The 24,961-nt window shown below is 52.6% G+C and overlaps 1 protein-coding gene across 1 annotated transcript; it reads left to right on the top strand.

The window, feature by feature from the left end:
- The first annotated feature begins 1,763 nt into the window (after positions 1 to 1,763).
- EEF1A2 (eukaryotic translation elongation factor 1 alpha 2) lies at positions 1,764 to 16,413 on the top strand. The gene is made up of 8 exons (XM_030463298.1): positions 1,764 to 2,093; positions 3,645 to 3,867; positions 7,954 to 8,133; positions 9,102 to 9,398; positions 12,917 to 13,067; positions 14,439 to 14,695; positions 14,788 to 15,022; positions 16,022 to 16,413. Exons 2-8 carry the CDS (start codon positions 3,724 to 3,726, stop codon positions 16,147 to 16,149), a joined length of 1,392 nt encoding a protein of 463 aa, XP_030319158.1. The 5' UTR covers positions 1,764 to 2,093; positions 3,645 to 3,723; the 3' UTR covers positions 16,150 to 16,413.
- The last annotated feature ends 8,548 nt before the right edge of the window (positions 16,414 to 24,961 follow it).

Here is a 24,961-nt window from a genome sequence, read left to right as displayed (position 1 = left end):
AAACCTCTGCCCAGGATGCCATATCCATAAGAAGGGGATATTTTTTCTTGGTAAAGCATTAGAATATGTGTAGGAGGAGTAAGGGCTTTATATACCCCTCCCTCCTACACCTTATCACACTTGGTGTCCTTCCCCAGCACATCCAGACCTGGGGTAATGCTCTGCCCCTCTTCCAAAACAAAGTCCTTTAAGTGTTGCCTTGGAGCCTTCCTTTTGGAAGTTTCTTTTTATTTTTTCTAGCACTCAGTGCATTTTATATTGCACAAGAAATGCTGCATAAAAAAAAAAAAAGATTTCTTTCCTATCATATTGCTAAGAAAATACCAAGAAGCTACAACATTCATTAAAAAATAGTCTCCTTTTGAGCATTAATCCGAGGTTAGTAACATTTTTACCTACCTGATGTGTAAGTTTTTAACCCTTAGATGATGAAGGTGAGAGTATCTTCATGAGAGCACCTGGCTGAGCTGTTTAATTCACTGGAAGAATGGGCTGAGCCATAAAATTGGCCTGGACTCTTACATAGCCCAGTTCAAAATTAGCTTTCTTTTGACCTATATTTGGCTTCAGGACACAGAAAATTTTGCATTACCCTTCCCATGGCACAGCTGACTCAAGTACCAATATTCTGACCACTGCATGACTTTTATTTTTGTGCAAAAAGAAGATTTCATGGCATTTCCAAAGGAGGATGCTTGTGGCTTCCTTGTCCTCCTAGGGCTTGAACTCCATCTCAATTTAAATGAGATGTTATAATAAACCACAGCTTTTGGAGCAACCAACACACATGCTGCAGGTGCAGAAACCTTTTCTTTTTCCTCTATTTGTCCCCTGCTTTGCTGTTTGCTCCTGGGCTGATGCATTTCCACCTGGGCAGACATGTGGGTCATTGCCTGCAGCACTGCCCAAGGACATGTTTGGCCCATGTGCTGTGCAGGGACTCCCTGTGGGGAGGGCAAACAACCCCTCTGCACCACTGGGACCCCTGGGAGCAGAGCTGGGGCTATTGGTGGCCCTGGGCCCCTGTCCCACCCCAGCCTCATCCCTTAACCCCCAGGCTGCCAAGGGGACCCACAGGGGTTCAAGCTCCCCCTTAATCTCCAACTACACCACTCTTCCTGGACCAGGATTTTCATCATTCCCCCTCTCTCCCTTCCATCTCCCTCCATCCCTTTATCTTTCTGGCATCCCTCTGTCTCCCATCTCTTCTCCTCCATTCCTCCATCTCTCTCATGCCTTCATTTTCCATTCCCCTCTCTCCTATCTCTCCTGTCTTTCCATCTTTCATCCCTTCACCTTCCTCCTATCCTTCAGTCTTCCATCCTGTTCCCTCCCTCTGACCTCTGCCTTCCACATTTCCATATTTCCATCCCCTCACCTTCTACCCCTCCATCTCTCCCCCACTTATCCCTTTCTCCCATCCCTCCATTTCTCTCCCCCCTCCATTTTCCTTCCCCCTTTATCTGCCATCCCTCTACTTCCTTCCCATCCCTGCATCGTCCACCCTTCCATTTCTTCCATCCCTTCTTTTCTCTCATCCCTCTATCATCCTTCCAGCTCTTTATCTCCCATCCTTCTGCCTCTTTCTGACCTCTACCTTCCACCCTTCCATCCTTCCACCTTCCACCTCTCCATCTCTGCCCCACTTACCCCTTTCTCCCATCCCTCCATTTCTCCCATCCCTCCATTTCTCCCATCCCTCCATCTTCCTCCATCCCTCATTTCTCCCATCCCTCCATCTTCCTCTATCCTTCCACCTCCTTTCCATCTCTCTATCTTCCACCTTTCCATCCCTCCCATCCCTCCCTCCACCTTCCCTCCTTCCCAGCCCCCGTCTCCCTGGTCTCTCTTTCCCCCCACCCCCCCCCCTTTTTTTCTTTTTTTTTTTTTTTCTTCGCTACTCCCTCCTCCTCCTCCTCCTCCTCCTTCCCCGGCGCCTCCTCCTCCTCCTCCTCCCCCGCCCGGTACCGCATTGCCGTAGTGCGGGGGGGCCGCTGCATTGCGCTGCCGCCGTCAATAGGTGGGCCCCTCCCGGGGAGATAAAGCCGCCGGAGCCCAAGCTGGCAGCCTCTGCCGCCCCGACTGCCGCTCCGGTAAGAGCCCAGGGACCCCCCCCCCCATCCCCGGCACCCCCCTCTTCCCTAGACCACCCCCTTCCCAGGACCCCCCCTCCCCATCCCCGGCGCCGGGACGGGGCCGCTCCGCAGGGGTAAGGGTGGAGGGAGAAGGTTTTGGGGTCCTGCCCCAGGGGGTGCGGGGGTTTCATGTGTGTGCTCCCCCCCCCCCCCCCCTCTGTGTGTAGGGTGCTGCTGGGGGGGTTGGGGGTGCCGCCGGGTAGGGAGAGAGAGGATGGGGCTGGGTTATTCCCGCATCCCGCAGGTGCCTCTGCCCGCAGGTGGGAATAACCCGCTGCCCCCCCTCCCGCCCTCCCCATCCCTTCCTCCAACCTTCAGCTTCTTGCGGAAAATAAAAATTAAAAAAGAAATCCCCGGGTTATAAGCGACTCCGCAGCCCCCCCTTCCCCCTCAAGGTGCAGGGGGTGCAAAGGGGGGGACAGCGACCACCCCCACCCCCATTCCCAATCCCTTCCCAGGAGCTGAGAAAGGGCCCGGTCCTGGATGGGGGGGAAGGGCAGGGGGGGGGTCAAGGGCAACGGGGGTCGGGGCAGCCGGAGCCACCCCCCCACCTCCCCCAAACCCCCTGCCCTGGGAGGCTGCTGGCGGGAGGTGTCACTGCCCGCAGGACCGAACCTCTGGGACAGCCTCAAAACCTCCTCCTGACCTCCTTTACTTTGCCGGGCAGATTCGGAAAATTGGATTTTATTAGACGTCGAATTAAAGCTCCTAATTGTGAGCCTCGGGAAGGCTGGGAGATGCCACAACAACTCCCCGGATCTCTCGGGCTGCTGATTATTTTTATTTTTTTTTTTAGCATCCTTCTTGTTTCATCCAAATTCAGGGCAGCAGAAAATCGTGAAACCCCCCCCTGCTGGCTCAGCCTCCCCCCCCCAACCTCCCCTCCTCCCGAGCTGTCCCTCCCCTCGGGGCTGTGGGTGAGGGTTATTTTTGTCCGTCCCATTTTGCAGACACCCGTGTTGTCACCCGAAACCTGCGAGGGTTTTGGGGAGTGTTGAGGGCAGCCCGCAGGGGCTGGCAACCATTGCTCCTCCCAGGGGCAACCCACGAGATGGAGGAGGAGATGCCCTCAGGTTTGGAAAGCCCGAGAAGGTAGATGTAGGAGCTCTGAGCTGGAGGAAGGTTTTGGGTTTTTGGTGGGTTTTTTAGTGGGTTTTGGGTTTGTTTTTTTTTTTTTCTGGGGAGGAAGGGCACCTTCGAGGCAGCGATGACGTAGTCTTGGGAACTGGGGGTCTCCAAGAGGATGAGATGTTGGAAACCATGGCATCTCGCTGAGACTTGGAGACTCTACAGTGGTGGCCAGAAATAGCCTGGCTGGCCTCATCCTGGGGGTGGGCTGGCTCCATCCCAGCCTGGGCAGAGCTGCCAGACGAGCCCGGGCACCCCCAACTGGGATGGGACGTGTGGTCCAGCGGGATGGTGGGGTAATAACCCCCCACACACCATCACCACCACCGTGAGGATGCTGTCCTGGGGGTTCTTTTGACTCTCCTGCCTCTTCCCCTGCAGCCTCCCCGAAAAGGCAGCTGCGTTCCCACAGCCCTCCCCAGCACCACCCACCCGTGCCAGCCCCACGTAGCCCAGCAGCATGGGGAAGGAGAAGACACACATCAACATCGTCGTCATCGGGCATGTGGACTCTGGGAAATCCACCACCACCGGGCACCTCATCTACAAATGCGGGGGCATTGACAAAAGGACCATTGAGAAATTTGAGAAGGAGGCTGCTGAGGTGAGGAGCCCACCCCTCATCCCCACGGGGATGCTCCGCGGGCGTTATCCCCCTGTTCCTGCTGCTGCCCTTCTTGTAGCTTCTTTTTTTTTCCTTTGTTCCCATCTATTTTTTTCCCTCCCCTGCACCCTTGGGTCTTCCCAACTTGGCTGGCCTTGGGAAAATAGGCCATTTGAGCACTTGTCACCCTTTTATCCAGAGCTGGAAAGGCTTCAGGCTGGTAATGAGGGCATGGTGAGGGCTGTAAGATGGGGTAGAGAACCTGGCAGTAATTAGCAGGGCCCTGGGAGAGCCACAACCCATGGTGCTTCAGGGCATGAAATTCCTTCTAAATATTGTGCACGAGGAAGAGGAAAACCTGATCATCCCTCACTGCTTAGTGAAAGACTCTGAATTTTACTCTGCAGCAGCATCCTTTACTTCCACTGCCTGCTGGGGACAAGATGCAGCTGGACCACTCATTTTATCCAGTTTATTTAAAAAAAAAAAACCCTCTTCCTGTTTTTCTCAGGCAGGTTGGCTGGTTGTGCAGTTTGGTTGGTAGCCTTAGAGCCAGAAATCTGGCACGGAGCAGGAAAATTTAAGTTAAATTCTTTTGTTTAAATCTCATCATGGTGGCACTGCCAGCAAGGGAGCAGTGAGTGCAATTTCCAGGCTGCCAGACAGTGAAGCACCACCCAATACCTAAAGTGTGGCAGACCCAGAGATTAAAGAGGAAGAAACAGTCTGGGGAATTAAAATGTGAATTAGAAGCTCTCAGAAACAAATGCTGGTAAATTCTAGAGAGGAGGGTGAGCCAGGCAAAGCCTGGATGTGTTATTGATAGGGCAGAGCTCAGAAGATGCCTTGGCGTCATCGTTCCAGGAACCTTTAATGCAGATATCTCCTGATTTATTTATTTTATTTTATTATTTTTTTTTTTAATTTTTCTGGCCAAGATCCAACATTTCAATGAAAAAAAAAAAAAGATTTACAGAGCTGCCACTCTGGATTAGATGTTTTGCTGTGTCTGTGTTAACCCTTTGAATTTCCTGATAGCATCCAAACTAAACCACCCATTTCTCTCCCTTACTCTCAGCCCTTTTCTTTAATCCCAGCTTTTTTTTTTTTTCCCCAGATCTTTTTATTTTCCAGCCCTTTTTTTTTTTTTTAATTTTTCAAGTACCTTTTTTGCTTGTTTATTTTTTTTTCCCCAGCCTGTAAGCAAAGAGCTTCTCCCTTCATACAAAACGAGCTCTCTCCTCCCTGGTTTAAAACAATCAGCTCCAGTTTTTTTTCCCTTTTATCTATGGGTCAGATGTGATGTGCTGAGGTTCTGCTAGATGTGATTGGGGGTCTTGAATTGAGCAGACACTTTCAGTGACTTGCCAGAATACAAGGGACTGGAAGCTGCTATTAATAGCCTATTGACTGAGCTTACAGACTCCATTTTCTGATGCAGGGCTGGGGAAGGGTTTTCTTCCATTAGGTGGCATTCACAGGAAATGGAGGCCTGTGTGCACCCAAAAAAAAAAAAAAAAAAAAAAAAAATCAAAAACCAGGGGCTGATATTTGCTTTTGAAGAGAAAAGAGAAAAGGTTATTTTATTATTTTATTTTATTTTACCCTTTTCGACTCGGGAGGGGGGTGCAGAGGTAACAGGATCTCCAAAAGAAGAGTTGTTCTAGTTGTTATATATATAAAAAAAAAAGAACAAAACACAAATAAATGAGTGTTTGTGGTCTCCAAATAAAGAGCTGAATTGGATGAAGGCAAATCAAGCTCTTGCTGGCCCTGAACAGGGAAGGTATTGTGCAAAGCTAGATAATACCCGGGGTTTTTTTTTCAACACCAGCTCTGGGTAACTGAATATACCCCGTGAAAGGAGGGAAACTCTTTGCCAAGTAAAACATTTTATTTGTCTTGCCAAGTCCTGGAGGGGGGGGATCCACATGAGCAGGTGGTGTGGGGGCTGCAGGTACCTGAGCTCAGGTGCTGATCCCACTCAGCTCCCCCGGGAGGGCCACGAGTTTGCTCCGTGCTTCAGTTTCCCCCTCCAGAAGTTAAGGAATAGGGTGAGCAGCTGCAGGATGTGCTGCCTGAGCTCCTGCCCGTGAAATGATGGTTATTAAAGCATTGCCCAGAACTCAGCATTCCTCCCTGAGTCTCCTCCATTCCCAGCACTTAAGGAGGATGCTCTAATGCCCCCCTCCCCTTTTACCCTGGCAAGAGAGGGGTTCTGTGTGCATGCTGGAACACCTCACCCTCCCAGCTCCTCCTCTCCCCCCTCTCCCAGCCCGGTGCCAGGAGGATGCTCAGGAGCAGAGATTGGATTCTGGATTTTTCCATCCCCCAGCTGCCCTTCCTTCAGGCACCAGAGCTTCCCAGGGAGGTTGGGGCATCCCCCTCTCCACCCAGCATTCCCATCCCAGGAGGGGGAGGCTCACCCCTGGCTGGAAGATGTTGCCTCTAATCCTCCCCAGCAAGCTGCAAAGTCATCGCAGCCCTCAGCTCTTACATAAACCCTCTGGAATCCTTCATTCCCTCTGCTTCCACCGCACGGGGCTGGAGAGCAGGAGGCAGGGACAGTGCAGTCCCCGGGCAGGACAGGGTCGGGTTGGGGTGCTGTGGGAGCCTCCTTGGTGAGGATCAGCACTGAAGGGTTTGCTGCCTGCTGCTGTCAGGAAGTTTTTCCCTCCAGGGCAGTGATTTATAAATGAATTTTGCACCTTGAGATTTCAGGAGAAACTGCAGTGGCAGGGGATGGAGGGAGGGATGGATGGATAGAGGGATGGATAGAGGGATGGATAGAGGGATGCAGGGATGGAGGGATGGAGGGATGGATGGATTGGAGCAGGTTAATTCAGCTCTGTCTCCTTCTGCAGTGCTTAGAGACCATGAAATCATCCGTAAATGACCTAAATTCCATTTTCCATCTGAAAAAAAAAAAAAAAAAAAAAAAAAAAAGAGAGGAAAAGCCTTGCAGCCGAGGCCAAGAGCTGATGATTGGAGCTAATTAACCCATTGCTTCAGCCTTGGCACATGGGGTGGGCAGTGAGGAGGGAGGGGGGGGGGTGTCTGCCTTGCCCCATCTCTCTGGTGCCAGCTCAGCCCAGGTCCATCACCTCCATGCTGGGTGGGGAGGAGAAGTCCAGCTCTCCCTGGTGGCATGACATCAAAGGTCACCAACCCAAAGGAGAAAGTGGTCCAGAAGTGATGTCATTTACCAAGGACTGTCCTTTAGCACAGGGCAGAGAGATTTACTGTAGCTGAGCTCACCCAGCCTGATTTTCTGCATTAAAATGTTGGCTGAGATCGCAGCCATTTGGCACCAGCAGTTGTTCTGGCTGCAGCTCACAGCAGCTTTTCATGTGAATTCACACACTCTGGGGCAAAAATCAATCACATTTCTATTCTGCTGATGGCAACCATCGTGTGGTTTATCTTCTTTTAACCCCTTCCCCTCTTCCACCCCTGTCAGCTGGGGACCAGAGGTCTGGGTCACCATGAGCCTTGCTGGAGAAGCTTCAGGGTCCTCACTCATGCAGCAATGTCCTTGCCCACCAACCACCTGTCTGTTAATAGATTAGAATTCTCCAATAATCAGCAGTTCCCCACCATTGCTGCCTTATTCTGCAGCACTATGGGTTCCCAAGGGCAGTGCAGGCCCATGGCATTTCATGAAGAAGACCTCATGGGTCACCAGCTCAAGATCCTGCTCCATTGACATTCCCAGCTCTTCTTTCAGCCTCCCCTCCATCCTTTCTGGAATGGTCTTCCAAGGCAAGTGGTGGCTCCCCCCACTTTGTTTTAAGTTTTAAGTTTCATCTCAACAGGGTGCTGAGACATCTCATGTAAATAATAGTATTAGAAGGGTTGGACCAGATGAGGTCCCTTCCAGCCTGACATTCTGTGATTCCTTATAGGAATTTCTTGAGGATATTTCACCTGTATTTGTCAGCAAATAGATCACTGCCATTGGATGTAGGGAATTGTGCTTTCCATCTCTGCAATGAGACCTTTCTCTGTGAGCCTGGGATATCCTCTGGAGGTTGGGTTGCCAAGGCTTTGGGTTTCTCACCAGCTCTTGCCTTTCTTGTTGGCCAGATGGGGAAAGGGTCCTTCAAATATGCCTGGGTGCTGGACAAGCTGAAGGCTGAACGTGAGCGTGGCATCACCATTGATATCTCACTGTGGAAGTTTGAGACCACCAAGTACTACATCACCATCATTGATGCACCTGGACACAGGGACTTCATCAAGAACATGATCACTGGGACCTCCCAGGTGAGAAATGGTGGCCAGGGTCTGGGGGCAGCTGCCAGAGGTGGGAGGCTTGAGGCTTGCTGCTGAGCCCAGGGTCCCCTAGGTGTTGTTGGAGACCTTTTAGAGGTAAAGAGTTGAGAGAGGAGACATCAAACAGCAGGGTCCACCCAAGAGGCTGGGTAGCACCAGGGGACCTAACTCACCAGGGGTGGAGGTACAAAGAGTTTCCTTGGGCATGGAAAGGTGGTTTCACCACCTCATTTCCCTTCCTTGGAGGAGGTGGGGATGGATATAGCCTCTCTGGGAGGTGGGATGCTTTGCCCTACAGGCCTTTGGGTGAGGGCAACTCCCCCATTGGTTTCAACAAGAACCCTTCACCCATCCCTTAGGTTCCATTGGCTAAAGGAAACTCCAGGGCTCTCTCCTCCTTCCCTTTTCTCAAACCAGCAGAGTTCTGGGTTAGCAGAGAGTCTGTGTAAGCCATGAGAACTGTTCACCTGGGATTACTCAAGGTGTCAGCAGGAGCAGAACCAATCCATTCTGGTGAAAGGACTCGAGCACAGATCCTATGAGGAGAGGCTGAGGGAGCTGGGGGTGTTCAGGCTGGAGAAGAGGAGGCTCAGGGGAGACCTCATCACTCTCTGCAACTCCCTGAAAGGAGGTTGGAGCCAGGGGGGGGTTGGGCTCTTTTCCCAGGCAATTCTCAGCAAGACAAGAGGGCAGGGTCTCAAGTTGTGCCAGGGGAGGTTTAGGTTGGAGATGAGAAAGAATTTCTTTACTGAGAGGGTGATCAGGCATTGGAATGGGCTGCCCAGGGAAGTAGTGGATTCTCCGTGTCTGGAGATCTTTCCAAAGAGCCTGGATGTGGCACTGAGTGCCATGGGCTGGGAACCACGGGGGGAGTGGATCAAGGGTTGGACTTGATGATCTCTGAGGTCCCTTCCAACCCAGCCAATTCTATGATTCTATGATTCTCTCTCTCCTGCCAGGCTGACTGTGCCGTCCTCATCGTGGCAGCCGGCGTCGGGGAATTTGAGGCTGGCATCTCCAAGAACGGGCAGACCCGTGAGCACGCCCTGCTGGCTTACACCCTGGGGGTGAAGCAGCTCATTGTAGGCATCAACAAGATGGATTCCACAGAGCCCCCTTACAGTGAGAAACGCTACGACGAGATTGTCAAGGAGGTCAGCGCCTACATCAAGAAGATTGGCTACAACCCGGCCACGGTTCCCTTCGTGCCCATCTCGGGTTGGCATGGAGACAACATGCTGGAGCCCTCTCCCAACGTAAGTGTGCCTTGGGTTAGACTTTTCCTCCCCACCCTGACTGTCCTGGGCCAGGCTGGAGGTGACTTCTGGGCTCTAGAAGCATTTTTTGTGCCCACTGTGCGTGACTGCCCGTGTTGCCAGGGTGGATGTGTTGGGCACAGATGTGTTTGTCATCCCAGTTGCACCCAGGATGAATGGGGTCACTGTTCCTGGGCACACTGGGTGCTGTCCCATGGCCAGACACCCCAGCAGTTAAACATGAGCATCTTCAGGAGATGCTCTGGCTGGCTTTTCCTTCTAGGATGGGTTTTGAAGGCTTTGGGTGAAGCCAACCCCCTGGTGATGCTGGAGCCATCAGCAGGAATTGTCACTCCCAGCAGGAACAGGGGGGGTGTTTTTAGGGAATTGTTTTCTGAGGGAAACAACATGCTCTGGTCACACATCTGGCGTGGCTCCTACCACCCAGGCAGGCTCCCACGTCCTGGGTGTCCTTTCCCATCGGTGCTGTGTGTCACTGGGGTGGTTGCATCCCTGGTTCCAGTGCTGGGCATCTCCCTTGGGAAGGTGACATTTTCTAGAGGAGGTGACAGCTTTTAGACTTCTAAAGAAATGATAAGTTGGGAAGTTGTGGCCAGGGGAAGGTCCCTGCTCTCTTACTGCCTTCTGGGTGACCTTGAGCAAGTTGCTCAGACCAGAAGCCCAAAGCAATCTCTTGTGAAACCAGTGGGAAATTTGATGCTTCGAGGGACTTTGGGATGTCACCTGCAGGTGACACCACGTCAGGGCTGTGTGACAAGGGAGGCAACAGATGAGTCCAGCAGCAATGGAGGGAGGTCAAGGGTTAGAAGCCTGAGCTAGAAGAGTGCTGCCAAGCCAGCTCCCACCATCATCACCATCATCACCATCATCATCACCAGCTCCCAGCCTTGCACAGGAAAGGCAACTCACTTGGGGCTGGCTTGGGAGGAAGGAATTTTTGGGGTGCTTGGGAGATTCCTGTCCCCAGAGGAGCAGAGCTGGGATAAAGGTCAACCAGGGCCATGCCAAACCTGGCCACATAGTTCCTGGGGGCCTCAAATCAGGCAGGCTCCAAATGTCAGCAGCTGCTGGGCTGGGAAGATGATCCTGAACAATTTTTCCTATTAATAGGCTGCAGGGTGGAGGCCTGGAGTAAGATGGAGCTCACTGACCTCCTTCTGATGGGTCTCAGAGCATTTTGTCAACATGATGCCCAGGAGAAGGCAGAGCTGAAGTAACCCCCCCTCTGCCTCCAGGGTGGATTCCCAAGAGCTATCTGGGAAGAAAACCTGTCCAGAGGTCTGGATCTCCAGCTGGAGAAGCTGTAGGGTCCTCCCCATGTTGTAGTCCCCAGGAGGTCCCCATCCTGCCTTTGCCAGGACACCAATTTGGGACAGACTCCTCTTTCCCACCTTCCACCCCATCTGGAACAGCTGGAGCAGGACCAGATCCCTCTCCTCTCATTCCTCAGCTGAAAAAGCTCTATAATTTTTTTTTTTTTTAATTAGTGTTCCTGGCAGGGTTTCACCAGGGCACGAGGCAGTCAAGTGATCTCTCCATCTGTCAGGGGACTTATCAGAAGGTGGGGATGTGAGGTCCCTGCAGCTCCTGTCACCTCTGGTGAGCAGAGGTGTGGTGGCACCTCAGGCTGGAGCCAGACCCCCTGGCCATGTCCCTCCTGAGCAGCAGCCCAGGGTCATCCACCAGGAATGACATTTGGGATGTTCCCCTGTCCTGTGCTGATGTTTGGGGAGTTTTGGGGTGATTTCTGGTGCTGCAGCCAACAGAACTGGGTCAGATGGGGTTTGGGAGACTTTCACCCCATGGGATGCTACAACCCAAATGCACCCAATCTGCTGGACAAAGGAGGGTGGGGGTGCTCCTGGGGGTGCTCCTGGGCTTAGTAAAATCAGAGAAATGCTCTGTGAAATGCACCTGGGGGGCAAAAGAGTTGGGACTCAGCTGTTATTTGTTCTTCAGCCTGGCTGGCTGTGGGGTCTGGTCAGATCCTGCTTTTGCCCTAGGGGTGGTGGGATAGGAATTGCTTTTTGGGAAGCAGGGATGAGCAACACCAAAGAGAGGCTTGATCTGAGCAGAATTAGGGGGCACCTAGGTTGCACAAAGCAGGTTTTTGGGATGCTTCTCCCCATGGGGCTGTGCTGAGGTTCCTCAGAGTGGATTTGCCCCCAGAAGGTGTCAAAATTGATCTTTATCTGATTCTGGGGACGTGAGAAGTCATCATGACAAGGAAAAGGGGTGGCTCCAAGAGCCAGGTGTCACGGGCTGGCATTTCTCCTTGTCCCCAAGCTCCGCAGGAGCAGAGGGGTGGGAGCTTGGGACATGTGGTGGTGTCAGGGTGGCTGCTGGCGGGGGGCTGGGGACAGGGCTGAGTCACCCTGGGTGTCACATGAGGCTCTGTCACCAGTGGGATGGGTTTCTCTTGGCCTGGCAACAGCTGCAGTGCCCTTGGAAGGCTCCCTTTGCAAAAGTGTCCCCAGGCTCCTCCTGCCACTGTCACCAAGGAGGGCAGCTGGTGTCCCTGGGAGGCAGAGGGAGCTCCACACCTTGGGTGCTGCCTGAATTCCCTGCCTGGACCCAGCTCCTCTTCCTGCTCCTTCCCCAGAGCAGTGCAGGCTGTGGGATGGGAACAGCCGTGTCCTCCAGGGAGGGCTGGGGGACTGGGGACACTCTGGGGGTCCCTTGTCACCCCTATCCTCAATGCACTGTGCCACTGATGGGGGATGCCACATCCATAATGTGTATGATGGAGCTGGGGTGGATTTCATATCCAAGTGGGCAAGTATTGTCTCAGCCTCTCTGAGCAGACAGAATGTCCTGGCAGGATGATCTCTGTTGTTTCAGGATTATTTTAAACCCAGGACTGATTTTTTTCTTGCCAGCAAGCCCTGGGCATTGCTGCAGCTTCCAGGTGTGCAGTATCACCCCAAAAGCTCTCTGGTTCCCTGCATCAAAGCAGAGCTTGAAGGGTCAAATTTAGGGCAGGAGGACAGAGCATCTGTGAAACATTCTCCTGCCCTAATACCAGCACCAGGTTCCCAGCATCCTTCAAAGCCAGAGCCTGAAAACCAAACCCTGGAGGAGCGATAGGAGGGAGAAGGCTCAGTCTGGGTCTCACCTTGAAGAAACTCAGTTCCCAGGGCTGTAGGTTGGGTGCTTTGTAGCTTGGCTGGAGATCTTGTGCCACCATTGCTGGGGGGAATTATCCAGACATGGCGAGGCAACATCCATTGATTGGTGTTGGGAATGGGGACTGGGAATTTGATGTATTCAACCACTTCCATCCTTTTTTTCTCACGTTAATGGGTGTTTTGTTTCCAGGAGGGAGAAGGAGGGGGGTGCAGATAAACCTGCAGGGGATGGTGGAGTGAAACAAGCTCCTCAACCTTCAGGAAAAGCCAAGACATGGTTGGGATGACCATGGGATCATCTCTCTTGGGATCACTTCTGGGTGCTGAGGGCTCACTCTGTGCATGTTGTTGCTGCTCTCTTCTCTCCAGATGCCCTGGTTCAAAGGCTGGAAGGTGGAACGCAAGGAAGGCAACGCCAGTGGGGTGTCCCTCTTGGAGGCTCTGGACACCATCCTGCCCCCCACCCGCCCCACAGACAAACCCCTGCGCCTGCCCCTCCAGGATGTCTACAAGATTGGAGGTGAACCAAAGCCTGGTCCCTGCACTTCCTCCCTCTCCTTTAACTGGGGTCTTTGTCCCATGGGAATTTGGGAATCACATTTTCAGGCACTGGGACACTGAAGGGAGATGGACTCGGATGTTGGGGAGAAGAGTGTTAAGCTCCCAAGGCAAAGATTTAGTTTGAGGTGGGGGTTGGAAGGTGCCTGAAAGTGCCAAGGGACTGGAAAGGAGCAGCAGGTTTGGGAGCTCTCCCCAGGGAACACCAAGATGCCACAAAATCCAACTGCAGGTTTGGGTGTCCCAGAGGCCAGGGCTGGCAGGGCAAGGTGGAGGCAGCAAAAAGGTGCTGGAGCCTGGATGAGGGACAAGGCCAGCAGGAAGGGGACACCAGTGAGGCTGGGGCATGGTGGCTTGGCCACTGCCCACGTTTCCCAAATGCTGGTGTCCATCACCTGGCACCTCCATCTGCTGAGCTGGACCACGATGCCAGCCACGTAGGAAGCACGTCAGCAGAGACACATCTCCCTCTGCCCTGGGGTGGTGATGGGGACATTTTTTTGGAGCTATAAATACCCAGGGAGCTCTCTGGATTGTTGGCAGCAGGTCCTGCTGGTGGATCAGACAGGCACAGCTGTTTCCAGCTCTTTTCCATACATTTCCAGAGGATGTTTGTGCTGCAGAAAGCAGCCAGGGATGGAATGGGGGAGGTTAGGAGGCTTTTTTAGTGCAATCTGTTGTTGGCCAAGGAGATGAAAGGTGGGGAGCAGGTCTGTGTCCTCCCCTAGGTCAGCTGGGGGAAAAGAAATATGGTTTTACCCTTAGGCAGGTCCTTAGGGAGCAGAGAGCTGGTGGGACAGGGGGAGGTGGAGACATCAGGGCGGATGCGGAGCAGCAGATGGGTCCAACCAACCTCCCCAACTTCTTTTCAACCTTGTTTCTCTTCATCCTCCTTCACTTGACTTCAAAGGTGACTTTTCCCAAAGTCTCCTGATGCCACAGGGTGTGACAAGTCCTCTTTATTAAATTAACCACCCTCATTCCCTGGCCCAGCTGGGCTTCATGCCATGGTGTGGCCACCAGGGATGAGTTGTTGCACACTGTGATGTGTCCTCCATGCAGGAGGACACAGCCTACAAAGGAATTATTTCCAAGGTTGCTCAGAGCCTTCTGATTCTGTTTTCACTCCTGTTCTGCAAAACACGGGGGGCACAGCACGAACCCGGGGGGGTTTTGAGAACTCTGATGTTGGTCTTGCTGCTAAAATACGGAGTAAGAAGAAAACATGTTTTTTGGTGAAAAACCACTGGTGATACTTAAGTTCTGGTGCAGCCAAGTGATGTGCCAAGCAGGTGACATTTTTTCTTCCCCCTGTCCTTGTCACCACCACCAGGGATTGGCACAGTCCCCGTGGGCCGGGTGGAGACCGGCATCCTGCGTCCCGGCATGGTGGTCACCTTCGCTCCTGTCAACATCACCACCGAGGTGAAGTCCGTGGAGATGCACCACGAGGCCCTGAGCGAGGCCCTCCCTGGGGACAACGTTGGCTTCAATGTCAAGAACGTCTCCGTCAAGGACATCCGCCGGGGGAACGTCTGCGGGGACAGCAAATCCGACCCCCCCCAGGAGGCTGCCCAGTTCACGTCTCAGGTCAGCGGGGAACCCAGAGGTGTTGTCCCCATCCTCTTGACTTGACCTGACACCTCTCTCTTTCTCTCTCTGTGTCCCCAACACACCTCCAGGTGATCATCCTGAACCACCCCGGGCAGATCAGTGCTGGTTACTCGCCCGTCATCGACTGCCACACCGCCCACATCGCCTGCAAGTTCGCAGAGCTGAAGGAGAAAATCGACCGGCGCTCCGGCAAGAAGCTGGAGGACAACCCCAAATCCCTGAAATCCGGAGACGCGGCCATCGTGGAGATGATCCCTGGAAAACCCATGTGTGTGGAGAGCTTCTCCCAGTACCCACCCCTCGGTAAGGGATGGATCTTCTGGGGGGCTCTGGTGGAGGAGTGGGATGGGTCTGAAAGGTGGGGAAGAGGGAATGTGCTCAGCCTCTCCCAGTATCTCCCCACCAGTTAGGCTGGGGAGGGTGTTTTGCAGCTTCCCCACCTGCTGGGGGTGCATCACGTGGTGTAGGACATTTTTTAGGGCTGCTAGGGTGGCTTTTGGCTCTTTCCAAAAGCCAGGCTGGGTTTTCCCTCTGGGAGCAGCAGGGCCTTTCCTTCATGGAATCACAGAATCATTTGGGTTGGAAAGGACATCTGAGATCATCAAGTCCAGCCCTTAACCCACTACCACTGTGCTTCCCAGACCATGGCACTGGGTGCCACATCCAGTGGTGGGTGTGGACCCCAGTGTCACCCAAATATTTAGGGCTTAGGGCTCCTTCCTTCAGGAAGCTGCTCCAGGGATGAGGGTAACCCATGGCATCACGAGTGGTGGATGTGGACCCCAACACCACCCAAATATTTGGGGTTCAGGGCTCCTTCCTCCAGGGATGGAGGTATCCCAAGGCACCATGAGTGGTGGATGTTGACCTCAACACCACCCAAATGTTGGAACCTTCTCCAAGGATGGGGGTAACCCATGGCACCATGAGTGATGGGTGTTGACCCCAACACCACTCAAATATTTGGGGTTCAGGGATGCTTCCTCCAGGGATGAGGGTAACCCATGGCACCATGGGTGATGGATGTTGACCCCAACACCACCCAAATATTTGGGGTTCAGGGCTCCTTCCTCCAGGGATGGGGGTAACACAAGGCACCATGAGTGATGGATGTTGACCCCAACACCACCCAAATGTTGGGAGCTCAGGGCTCCTTCCTTCAGGAATCTGCTCCAAGTAGGGGGTAACCCATGGCACCAGGGGTGCTGGGGAGACCTCCCCACCCCCCCATCCCATCCCAACCTTAGGGATCTCAAAGTGTCCACATGTCCCTCACGTCCCCCCCGTGTCCCCTCCCCGCAGGCCGTTTCGCTGTCCGTGACATGCGGCAGACCGTGGCCGTGGGCGTCATCAAGAACGTGGAGAAGAAAAGTGGTGGGGCTGGGAAAGTCACCAAGTCTGCCCAGAAGGCCCAGAAAGCTGGGAAATGAATCGTGGGCTCCCAGTGCATCGTGCAGAAACCATCCCTGACACCAGGACTCTGCCACCGTCTCCCCCGGGCGCATGTGTGCACATCAGCTTGTAAGAGTTTATATGTCAACGACTGGATGCTCACCATTAAGGTCCAGTGGAAATTCTTTAAAAGGAAAAGCATGTTCCAGCGTTTGTGAGGCTTCATGTTAATTTTACCAATAAAACTGGTACAACATCCACAGTGGGGGGGAAAAAAAAAAAAAAAAAAAAAAAAAAGCAAAGCAAACCACAAATCAAACCCCAAACCCGACCCCAAAATGACAACAGCGAATATAACGTAACAGGAAAAAAAATAAGAAAAAAAAAAAAAAAAAAGAAAAACAAACCCAAACCAACCGACCCAAAAGGTGTGGAGCTCTGTGTGTGCCTCTGTCATTGTGAGGGGCTGGGGTTGGTGGCTTTCCTGGAGTCCCCCGCAGAGCAGATGGTGGGGATGGGCACAGGCAAGGCTGGAGAGGGGAAATTTGGAGGGAGGAGGAGGAGAGCTTGGCACCCACATTCAGGGTGGCACCCAGCACCCAGCCCTTCCCCAGCTCTCACCCCCTGCTGTCTGGGCTGATCACCCCAATAAAACAGCAGGTCTGAGCCTCTCCTTAACCTGCTCCTCCATCCCTTTCCAAAGGGCACAATGAGAACATTCGTCCCCATCTAAAGCCAGGTGCTGAAGCCCAGACCTGACCCAGGACTCCCAGGAAGCCCCAGACCTCCTGGTTTTCACTTGGGATGGTGTCTTGGCCCCCATGGCAAACTTGCAGTCCAGGATAAAGTGGGAATCTCTCCCCACTCCACTCCCAGCTGTCCCAGTCTGAAGGGTTCTGGTTGCCCTGTGGTTGGGTCTGACTCAAATGCCCCAGGCAGGAGGGAAAGGATGGGAATGTGGGAGGAGAAGGAGGTGGGAGGAGAGGGAAGTGGGATGGTGGGCAGGGAGGTTGAGGGAGGAGGTGGGAGGTTTCTTCTGGGAACATTTCCAAGGGGCATTTCCTCCCTGAAGGAAGGGTCAGCAGCGTGTTGGGGCATCCTGAAGTGCTGCTCATGGCTTTTAGGAGAAGCCACAGCACCTGGGAGGAGGACAGCATCATCAAGTGGGGTCCTTCCCAGGAGAGCTCCAGAAGCACAAGCAATCATCACTGTGTTGCAGGAGTTCCTAATGATCCTAATTAACATCTGAGTCATCAGCAGCACTAACTGTCCCCAGGCAGAGCCTCAAGGATCCCACAAGGACCTTCCTGAAGTCACCACCCATCCCATCCCATCCCATCCCATCCCATCCCATCCCATCCCATCCCATCCCATCCCATGCCCTGTTGTGCCAGCAGACAGACACACATGGGCTCCCTGAGCCTCCTTCCTCAAAACTGGGTGTGCAGGGAGCACCAGGACCTCTCAGCCCCCTCCTAACCCCTCCCCAGCCACCCAGAGCAATGGGTTTGACACCCAAGGGCTTTGCAGCATCAGGGATCTCTGGAGTGCTGTGTCCTTGGCGTGCCACAAATTGGAAAGGGATTTGAAGATCCCTCCAGGCACAGCAGGAGGAAGCTTGTTACAGTTTAATCTCCTCTTCCAAATCCTCCATTTCCCCAGGAATATTGTCCTTGAGCCAGCACAGAGGACTTGGATCCTGTCCTGGCTGTTTCCTAGCAAGGCAAGAGAACATCACGTCCTGGGTGGTTTTTATCTCCCTTCTTAAAAGCAGCAGAATTCCCATGGGAGAATCCATGGGAGGTGCAGGAACCTCCAGCAGTCTTGTCCCCAAGAGAAAGCTGTGCCTGGCACAGCAGGAGTGGGGACGACCCTGGGGACAGATGAGGGACAGAAAAGAACAGGCACAAATTCTGCACTTGGTCCTCTATAGCTACTTAAAAAACAAGTTTCACAATCCCACAGCTGGGTTTCCATAGAAATGTGCCAGGGGAGCTGGGAAAGATGCTCTGGGAGCAGTGCACGAGTGGGGTGGTAATTAATGGGGAGGCTGCAGGGAAGGAAGGAGGCAAAACCCAGAGGATTCAACCCAAACCTCACAGCAGGTCCCAATTTTCAGCCTCATTTGGGCAAAATTCCTACCCCAGGTAATCTACAGGATCAGAAAGAAGAGTCAGGGCCTGGAGTGAGATCTCCACAGCTCCAGCATCCCCCAGATTGGGAGGTTTGGGGTCAGGCAGAGTTAACAGAAATATTCTCATTTAGACCCAGTTCCAAGTGGGAGGTTCAAACAGGAAAATGGAGCCTGCTGCATTTCTGGGATCTCAAAACAAAATGAAACAAAACCATGACCTGCACCCCAACCTTGGGCTGAAGGCTCCCTCTGGAGCTGGGGTTTGGGACTGGGTCAGTGACCCATCAGTGACCCCTCATTGCCTGACCCCACAGGGCTTGCAGGCAGGCAGGGGGGTGATGCTGCATTTGGGACAGGTGACCCCTTTTGGGGTTCTACCAAAATTAGGAGCAACTTGGCAACCCCCTGAAGCCACAGATGGCTTCCAGCAGCCTTTGCAGGGAAGCCAAAGCTTATTGGGAGCCATCAACCCCAGGAGAGAGCAGGTGGGGGGTGGTATGGCCATGGCAGGTGTTATATAGGGCTGGGCAGGTGAGATGCATTTTAAAACATCGACTTCTCCTCCAATTCCTCCCCATCCTGGCCGGGTGTGCTGGGACCCCACAACCGAGAACTTCGAGCATTTATTTCTAGCATTTTTCAGGTGTTTTTCATCACTGCCCATCCCGCAGGATGCTGCTTCCCCCGCCCGCCGTAGCAGCCTCAGCGATGCCATCTGGTGGAAAAAGGGATAAAATCCTTCTGGAGCAGCTGCCAAGGAGAGAAAATCCATCCCCACATCCCACCTCTGGAAAGCCTGGGACCACGTCCACAGCGAACGGAAAGGCAACAGCCTCGGGAGCTGCAAAGTGATCATTTTTGTTTTTCGGAGACCAAAGTCGGGTGATGATTTGGCCTGAAATTTAAAGCTCGTGGGGGAGAAAATCCCTAAAGATTCCAGGAAAGTCAAAGATCAAGAGGGCTGAGTCTCTCCTCAGCAGCCCATCAGCTCCTCAAGAGGGGGTTGAGGAACCTATAGAAGGATGGAGAACGAGGGGCTGGATCAGGACCAGCATCCAGGTTTCAGAAGGGATGGCACCTCCCAGATGCCAGCCTGCCCTGGGCTGCCTCTTTGGGATTTCCTGATGGAGAAGGGAAATCCTCACCAATGGGACCACCTTCCAAGGTGCAAGCAGAGACATCTGATGGTGCTGGCTGTGCTCTTGGTACCCACTGGAGGAGGAGGAGGAGAAGAAGGAGGAAGAGGAGGAGGAGGGATGAGTAACTTCTTCTTTCCCACCTCCACCCCCCAGACCTCATGGCTGGCTCTGGGCCTTTAATAATTTAAATTAAGTTTCCTTAATCCACCAGAGCTGATTGGCTGACTCAGCAGGCACTTTGGGCAGCTCTAAAAAATTTATAAGGCTTTTGCAAGGCTGGAAGTGGAACCTGTGCTGCAGATGCTGAGCTGGGGGAATTTGAGCCCCCCTCTGCCCTTCCCTGCTTGGAGGCAACTGAAAACCTCAGCTGCAGCCCCTTGTCTGCCTGAGCAGGTCCCTGCAGCATCCCAGCTTGTCCCCAGAAGACCTGCTGGCCTTTGGCCAGCCAGTGCTGAGCATCTCCTGGCAAGAAAGCTTCTCCAGGGAAGGTAGAGCCTCCCCATTGCTCCCAGTTTGGTTTGCTGAACCTGGGCAGTGAAGTTCTGCCTGTTCCATGTTGACTCAAAAGCCATGGTGACACCTGGAGCAGTGTGGGGGAAGACCAAGTGGGGGTCTCCTGACCTTCCATCACGTTTTTCCTACTTCAGAAGCTGATGCCACCAGCTCCCAGGGAGACCAAGGTGTGCTTCCAGCCCTCTGCACACCAGCATGGCCAGGAGACATCATCCAAACTGGTCCTGCTGGTGAGGGAGGTGCTGGCCCCTCTATGGCAGAGGAGGGGATGATGCAGATGCAGCACAAAGTCTGTGGTTTTGTGACCTCAGACACTGGGTTCATCCCTGACCAACATCTTGGTCTGGGGGCTGTGCCCCAGCAGCAGCCTGGGGCAGGTTTGCAACACATTTCACCTTGCAACCTGGCCTGGAGGTGGGGAAATCTCCCTCCTGGTCCAGCAGGGCTGAGAGCTGCAGGCAGGAGCCTTGTTCTCTTGGGGCTTTTCATCCTTGGGGTTGGCTTCCTGTACAGCAAAGTGGCACAGAGAAACCTCAGAGTAAACCTTGTTGTGAAAGAGATGATGGGCCAGGTCAGAAGGGGATGAAAAAGGGGTGATGAAGACAGAAAAAACCCTTCCACCCCTGGGTGGATCTCATCTCTTCATTCTCCTTCCACTATCAGCCACCCTTGGGCAAATCCTGCCTCACAGAGATGCAAATCCAAGGAGGAGGACAACAAGCCAGGCCTTCTCCCAGCATTTTATAACACATCAAGGACCAAAAATTGCACGTTTTCATTCCACCAGTTCCCTCTGCATCCCCCCATTCCAGACCCCCACTTTTGGCAGGAGTCTGAGTGTGTCTGCAGCTCTGATACACCATGCCCCATCCTTCTCTTGGCTCCTGCCTTCACCCCTGCAAAGATCTTGCTGATCTGAAGATGAAATCTGAGCTGTAAGAGAGCCCAGAGCTCAGCTCCCAGCCAGCTTCCCCCTTGCCTCCCAATGCTGGGGTTTTATTTAACCACAACTTGGTCCTGCAACATCCTCCAATCATTCCTTTCAGGTCCCTTCACAAACCCTCCTTTGCAGTCTTCAAATTTCTGGTGGCCTGGCTTTTCCTAATCTAAATGGTTTCTAATCACCCCTGCTCTGGCACAATTTTCATCCCTTCTACCTGCTAAATGCAAAACCTCTGCAGCCCTGGCCAGCTCCAGCCAGCACCCACCCACCCAGCACCCAGGGGTGATGGGTTTGGGTGCAGCCTTCAGGATGAGGCTGCAAGAAGGGGAATGAGGGATGGATGATGCCCCAATAGTGTGTCTGTGATATTGTTTTACAGTCTTCCCAGCAAAGGCTGCAGGTTTCTGAGCCTGCTTTGGTCAGGATTGGGAGCAGAGGGGGGGTCATTCCCTGTGCCAGCTCCTGCCACCCCAGCCTGTTGGGAAGATGCTCTCCTGCATGCACCAGGGACAACACCAGGAATTGTTTTTTTTTCCCTCAGCACTGCCCTGCAGGACTGTGGTGACAAGAGAGGGCAGTCCCTGCCACCTGGGAAGCAGCTGTGATGGATGGAGCTGCACCAACCTCTTGGCTGCTCTGAGCAGCTCCCTTGGGGTGGGTGCTGTGGGTGACAGTGTGCTTTGGGGCCACACATCTCCAGCCATAAAATCTCCATGGGGACCACGAGGAATGGGCAGGAGAGGTGGGGAGAGGGAAGGGTGCTGAGGCTGATCCCATCTTCAGGTGGAGATGGAATCCCTCTTGCAGGGTGGCCTGGACAGCTGAGCCACTGCCAGCTGAGTGTGAGGCTACAAACACAGCTTTTCTTCTAAAACTGCCCTCCCCTGCTCTGCCCACACAGGAGAGAGAACACAGAGATGCTGAACCAGGCATTTTTGCAGGCACAGCCAGAGCTTTCAGATGCCCAGAGGACAGGAACATCCTTGGGACCGCTGCGTGCAAAGACAAAGTGGCAAAGAACAAAGCAGGGGCTGCATGAAAATCAGGCTGGGAGAGAGGGAGGAAATGTCACCCTGCAGCCACAGCATCAGCTTCCCTGGGGAGATCCTGCCCTTCCAGCTTGGCCCTGCTGAATCCCCAGGCACTGAGATGCTCAGCAGGGGTTCACTGCATCCCTCCTCAGCTGGGGTCCAAAAAGAGCCCCCCCAAAAAAGCCCCTTCCTGAGCAGCAGAACCAGGAGGGCTCCAGTTTTCCATGGATTCGTGTTCTGGATTGTCACAGGGGGGGTCTCTGATGTCCATTGCAGTTGTGTGTGTCCCCACCTCCCTCAGTTTCTGTCCCTTCTCTGCTCATGGGTTTTCACTTGGGAAAAATCTGAACTATCTCCCCCTATCCTTAAGGAGACAAGATAAAAACTGCCCAGGAGCTCTGCAGGGGTTAAAGGAGGGAAGAGAGAGCCAGACACAGATGCAGCAGCTTTCTTTAGCACCTTAGGTTAAGAATGAATAAACCATAAAGTTTTGCCTTTTTGCTCCCCTGATTTCCCAGGTGTCTGGGCTGAAAGACTGAAGCAAGCCTGCAGCAAAAGCTCCTGGTGCAGAGAAATGAGGAATTTTGTTCCTTCAAGAGTTTTTCCTTTGCTTCTGACAGGTTGGATGAAGCTGGAACATGGAGACAGCCAGGTCTGGCTGGCAGTTTGCCAACAGAATACTTGCTTTTTTTTAAAAAAAAAAAACCCTGAAATATGGAGCAATATCAGCTCCATTAAACCCAGCAACTAATTTTTCCCTCTTTTAACATTTTTGGAAGGAAAGAAGACACACAAAGAAAAAAAAAAGTGGAGGGCAGAGCTTTACACTTGGAAGGGTTTAGGGTTTTTTTTTATCTCTCTTTCAATAATGAAAAGATAAAATGAGTAACCGTAGAGCTTTGCAATATTTTAGTGATTGGGTTGGGTTGTCTGGCTTGGAAAACACAGAGACTGTGACATTTCAGCAAGAAATAATAAAACAAAACACCAACCAACCCTATAAAAAAACCCCAACCCATACAAAACCCCAGAAAAGAGTGCAGGAAGGAAGAAAATTTTCTTCTCCACGCAGGTTCACAGCCTAAAACCCTCTCCCAGAGTTGCCTTCCCCACTCTCCCAATCCCCTCTTAACCTCCCAGCAGCTTTTTAAGATAGAGCCCAGCTGGGAATGATCTCTCCTCTCCTAACCCAGGGCACCTGGGGCTGTTTGGGGTCTATTTATTGAGCTGATTTCTCACTTCTCCAGCAGAATAAAACCCAGAGGAGGTTGGGGTTCTTCTGTATGGCCCAGCTCCTGGCTCAGGTAGGTGGTTTTAGCTTTTTCAGCATGGGTTTTGTCTTTCTGATCCCACCTTCCTGTCCCTATATATTCCTTCAGGTTTTAATTCAGCATTAAAGTTGGTGGGAGGCAGGAGCTTGAGTGGGAATGAAGCAGAAAATGGGTTTTTGTGGGACTGGGTCCCAACCAGGATACAGTTATGGTCCTGGGAGGTGTTTTACTGGGAGCAGAATTAGTCCTGAGCTGGACCTCAAGTTTCTGGTGAGACCTGGCAAGGTTGGAAAGGTTTCTACAGAAAACCAGGTTCATTTTCTTGCTTTAAATTGGTGTTGGAAAGAGCAAAATGGTGGTTTGGAGAACTGGAAGGGGAAATGCTGGGGGGAATTCTTTTAAATCAGTCTGTGGTTTTGGGGGGCGTCACCTCTCAAGTGCTTGTGGTGGCCCTGGGGTTGGGGAAGAGGTCTTGGAGTGGTTTTGTCTCAGGGAATGAGGTCTTGGAGTGGTTTTGTCTCAGGGAATGAGGTCTTGGAGAAGGTTGGAGACAGCAATTGGAGTTGGAAAGCTTCTTGTTCTTGAGATGGTCCTTCCACACCATGTCTTTGCCTCTGGTTTTGGTTGCCCCAAGAACTGGGCTGCCTGGTGGCAGCAGGAGGTCGAGACCCAGCTGCCCACAGCAGAGAAGCTCAGGATAAGTCATGGGAACCTCCAGGAAAGATTTTTCAGCTCAATGAGCTACTTCACTTGCTATTAACCCCGTGTCCTTAGCAGCTCCACATTTATAATGTGCTTTTAGTCCTTTCCTTGAGCCTATAAATGGTGCATGGGGCTTCCATCTAATTTAACCTTATTCAGCCAATTTGTCTCTCACCAAAGTCCCATTTTCTTGTGGCTCAAATAACAGCACTGAAAAGCAAGAGCAAGCTTCAGGTTCCTTTTCCATCCACCCAGCTGAACAATTCCTTCCCCAACCCCCCTAGAAATTCTCTGCAGTTGTGCCCGTATCTCCCTGTCCCAAACGAGGAAGCTTTTGCTGACCATTGCCCTGTGTTCTCCCCCCAAGCAGGTTTCCCTTTGTCGTGCTCAGCTTTGTCCTTGGGAAATCTGCAGATTTCTCCATTTAGGCACCAGAACTTCTTTCTTACAGCATTTCCCTCTGAGGGGCTCAAACCTCAATGCTGGAGCAACATCACCTTCCAGGTGAAGCTCTTTGTACCAATCAGTCTTGTTCTAGGGTTGGGCCTCCAGGTTTCCAAGATGTGCAAACCATCTTTTTATCTTTTGGTTTTCCCTGTTAACCAAGTAGCAAAGCCTTTTGTGTCTGATCATTAAATAGGGGTTCTTGAGGGGGATGTTTGCTGCTTGGAGAAGAGGATGCAGGTAGCTTGAGGTTGGTTTTCTCACTTAAATAAGAAGCAGAGGCTGGAGATGGGTGGCTACTGGGTGCAGAATGGTTGAGCTATGTATTGTTCTGCTCTTGTTGGGATGGTGAAGCCTTCTGTCCAAGGGGGGATACAGCTATCTGCTTGAGGGTTTGAAAAGAGCTCTGGGAGTGCTAAAAGCCAGGCTATGGGTTCACACAAACCACCAGCTGGTGGGCATGGAGAAAGGGCTCTGGTTCAGTGTTCCAACCAGAAATAAATCCCTGGACTCACTCCATATCTCACACCAGTTGTTTCTTGCTGTGCCTCCGAAATTGCCAAGGGACAGAGCATGGATTTGGGTGTCTTGCCACAGTCTGATGTATTTCACCTCACCTTTGGGGTCCCTGCTGTGGTATTAATGTTCTCAAGCCATCAGTGATGCTGAAAGC

The sequence above is a fragment of the Calypte anna genome, chromosome 20, assembly GCF_003957555.1.
Source record: "Calypte anna isolate BGI_N300 chromosome 20, bCalAnn1_v1.p, whole genome shotgun sequence".
In the NCBI taxonomy this organism is placed as follows: Eukaryota; Metazoa; Chordata; class Aves; order Apodiformes; family Trochilidae; genus Calypte; species Calypte anna.
Note: the sequence above shows the minus strand (reverse complement) of the source record. Positions and strands in the feature narration are given on the sequence as shown.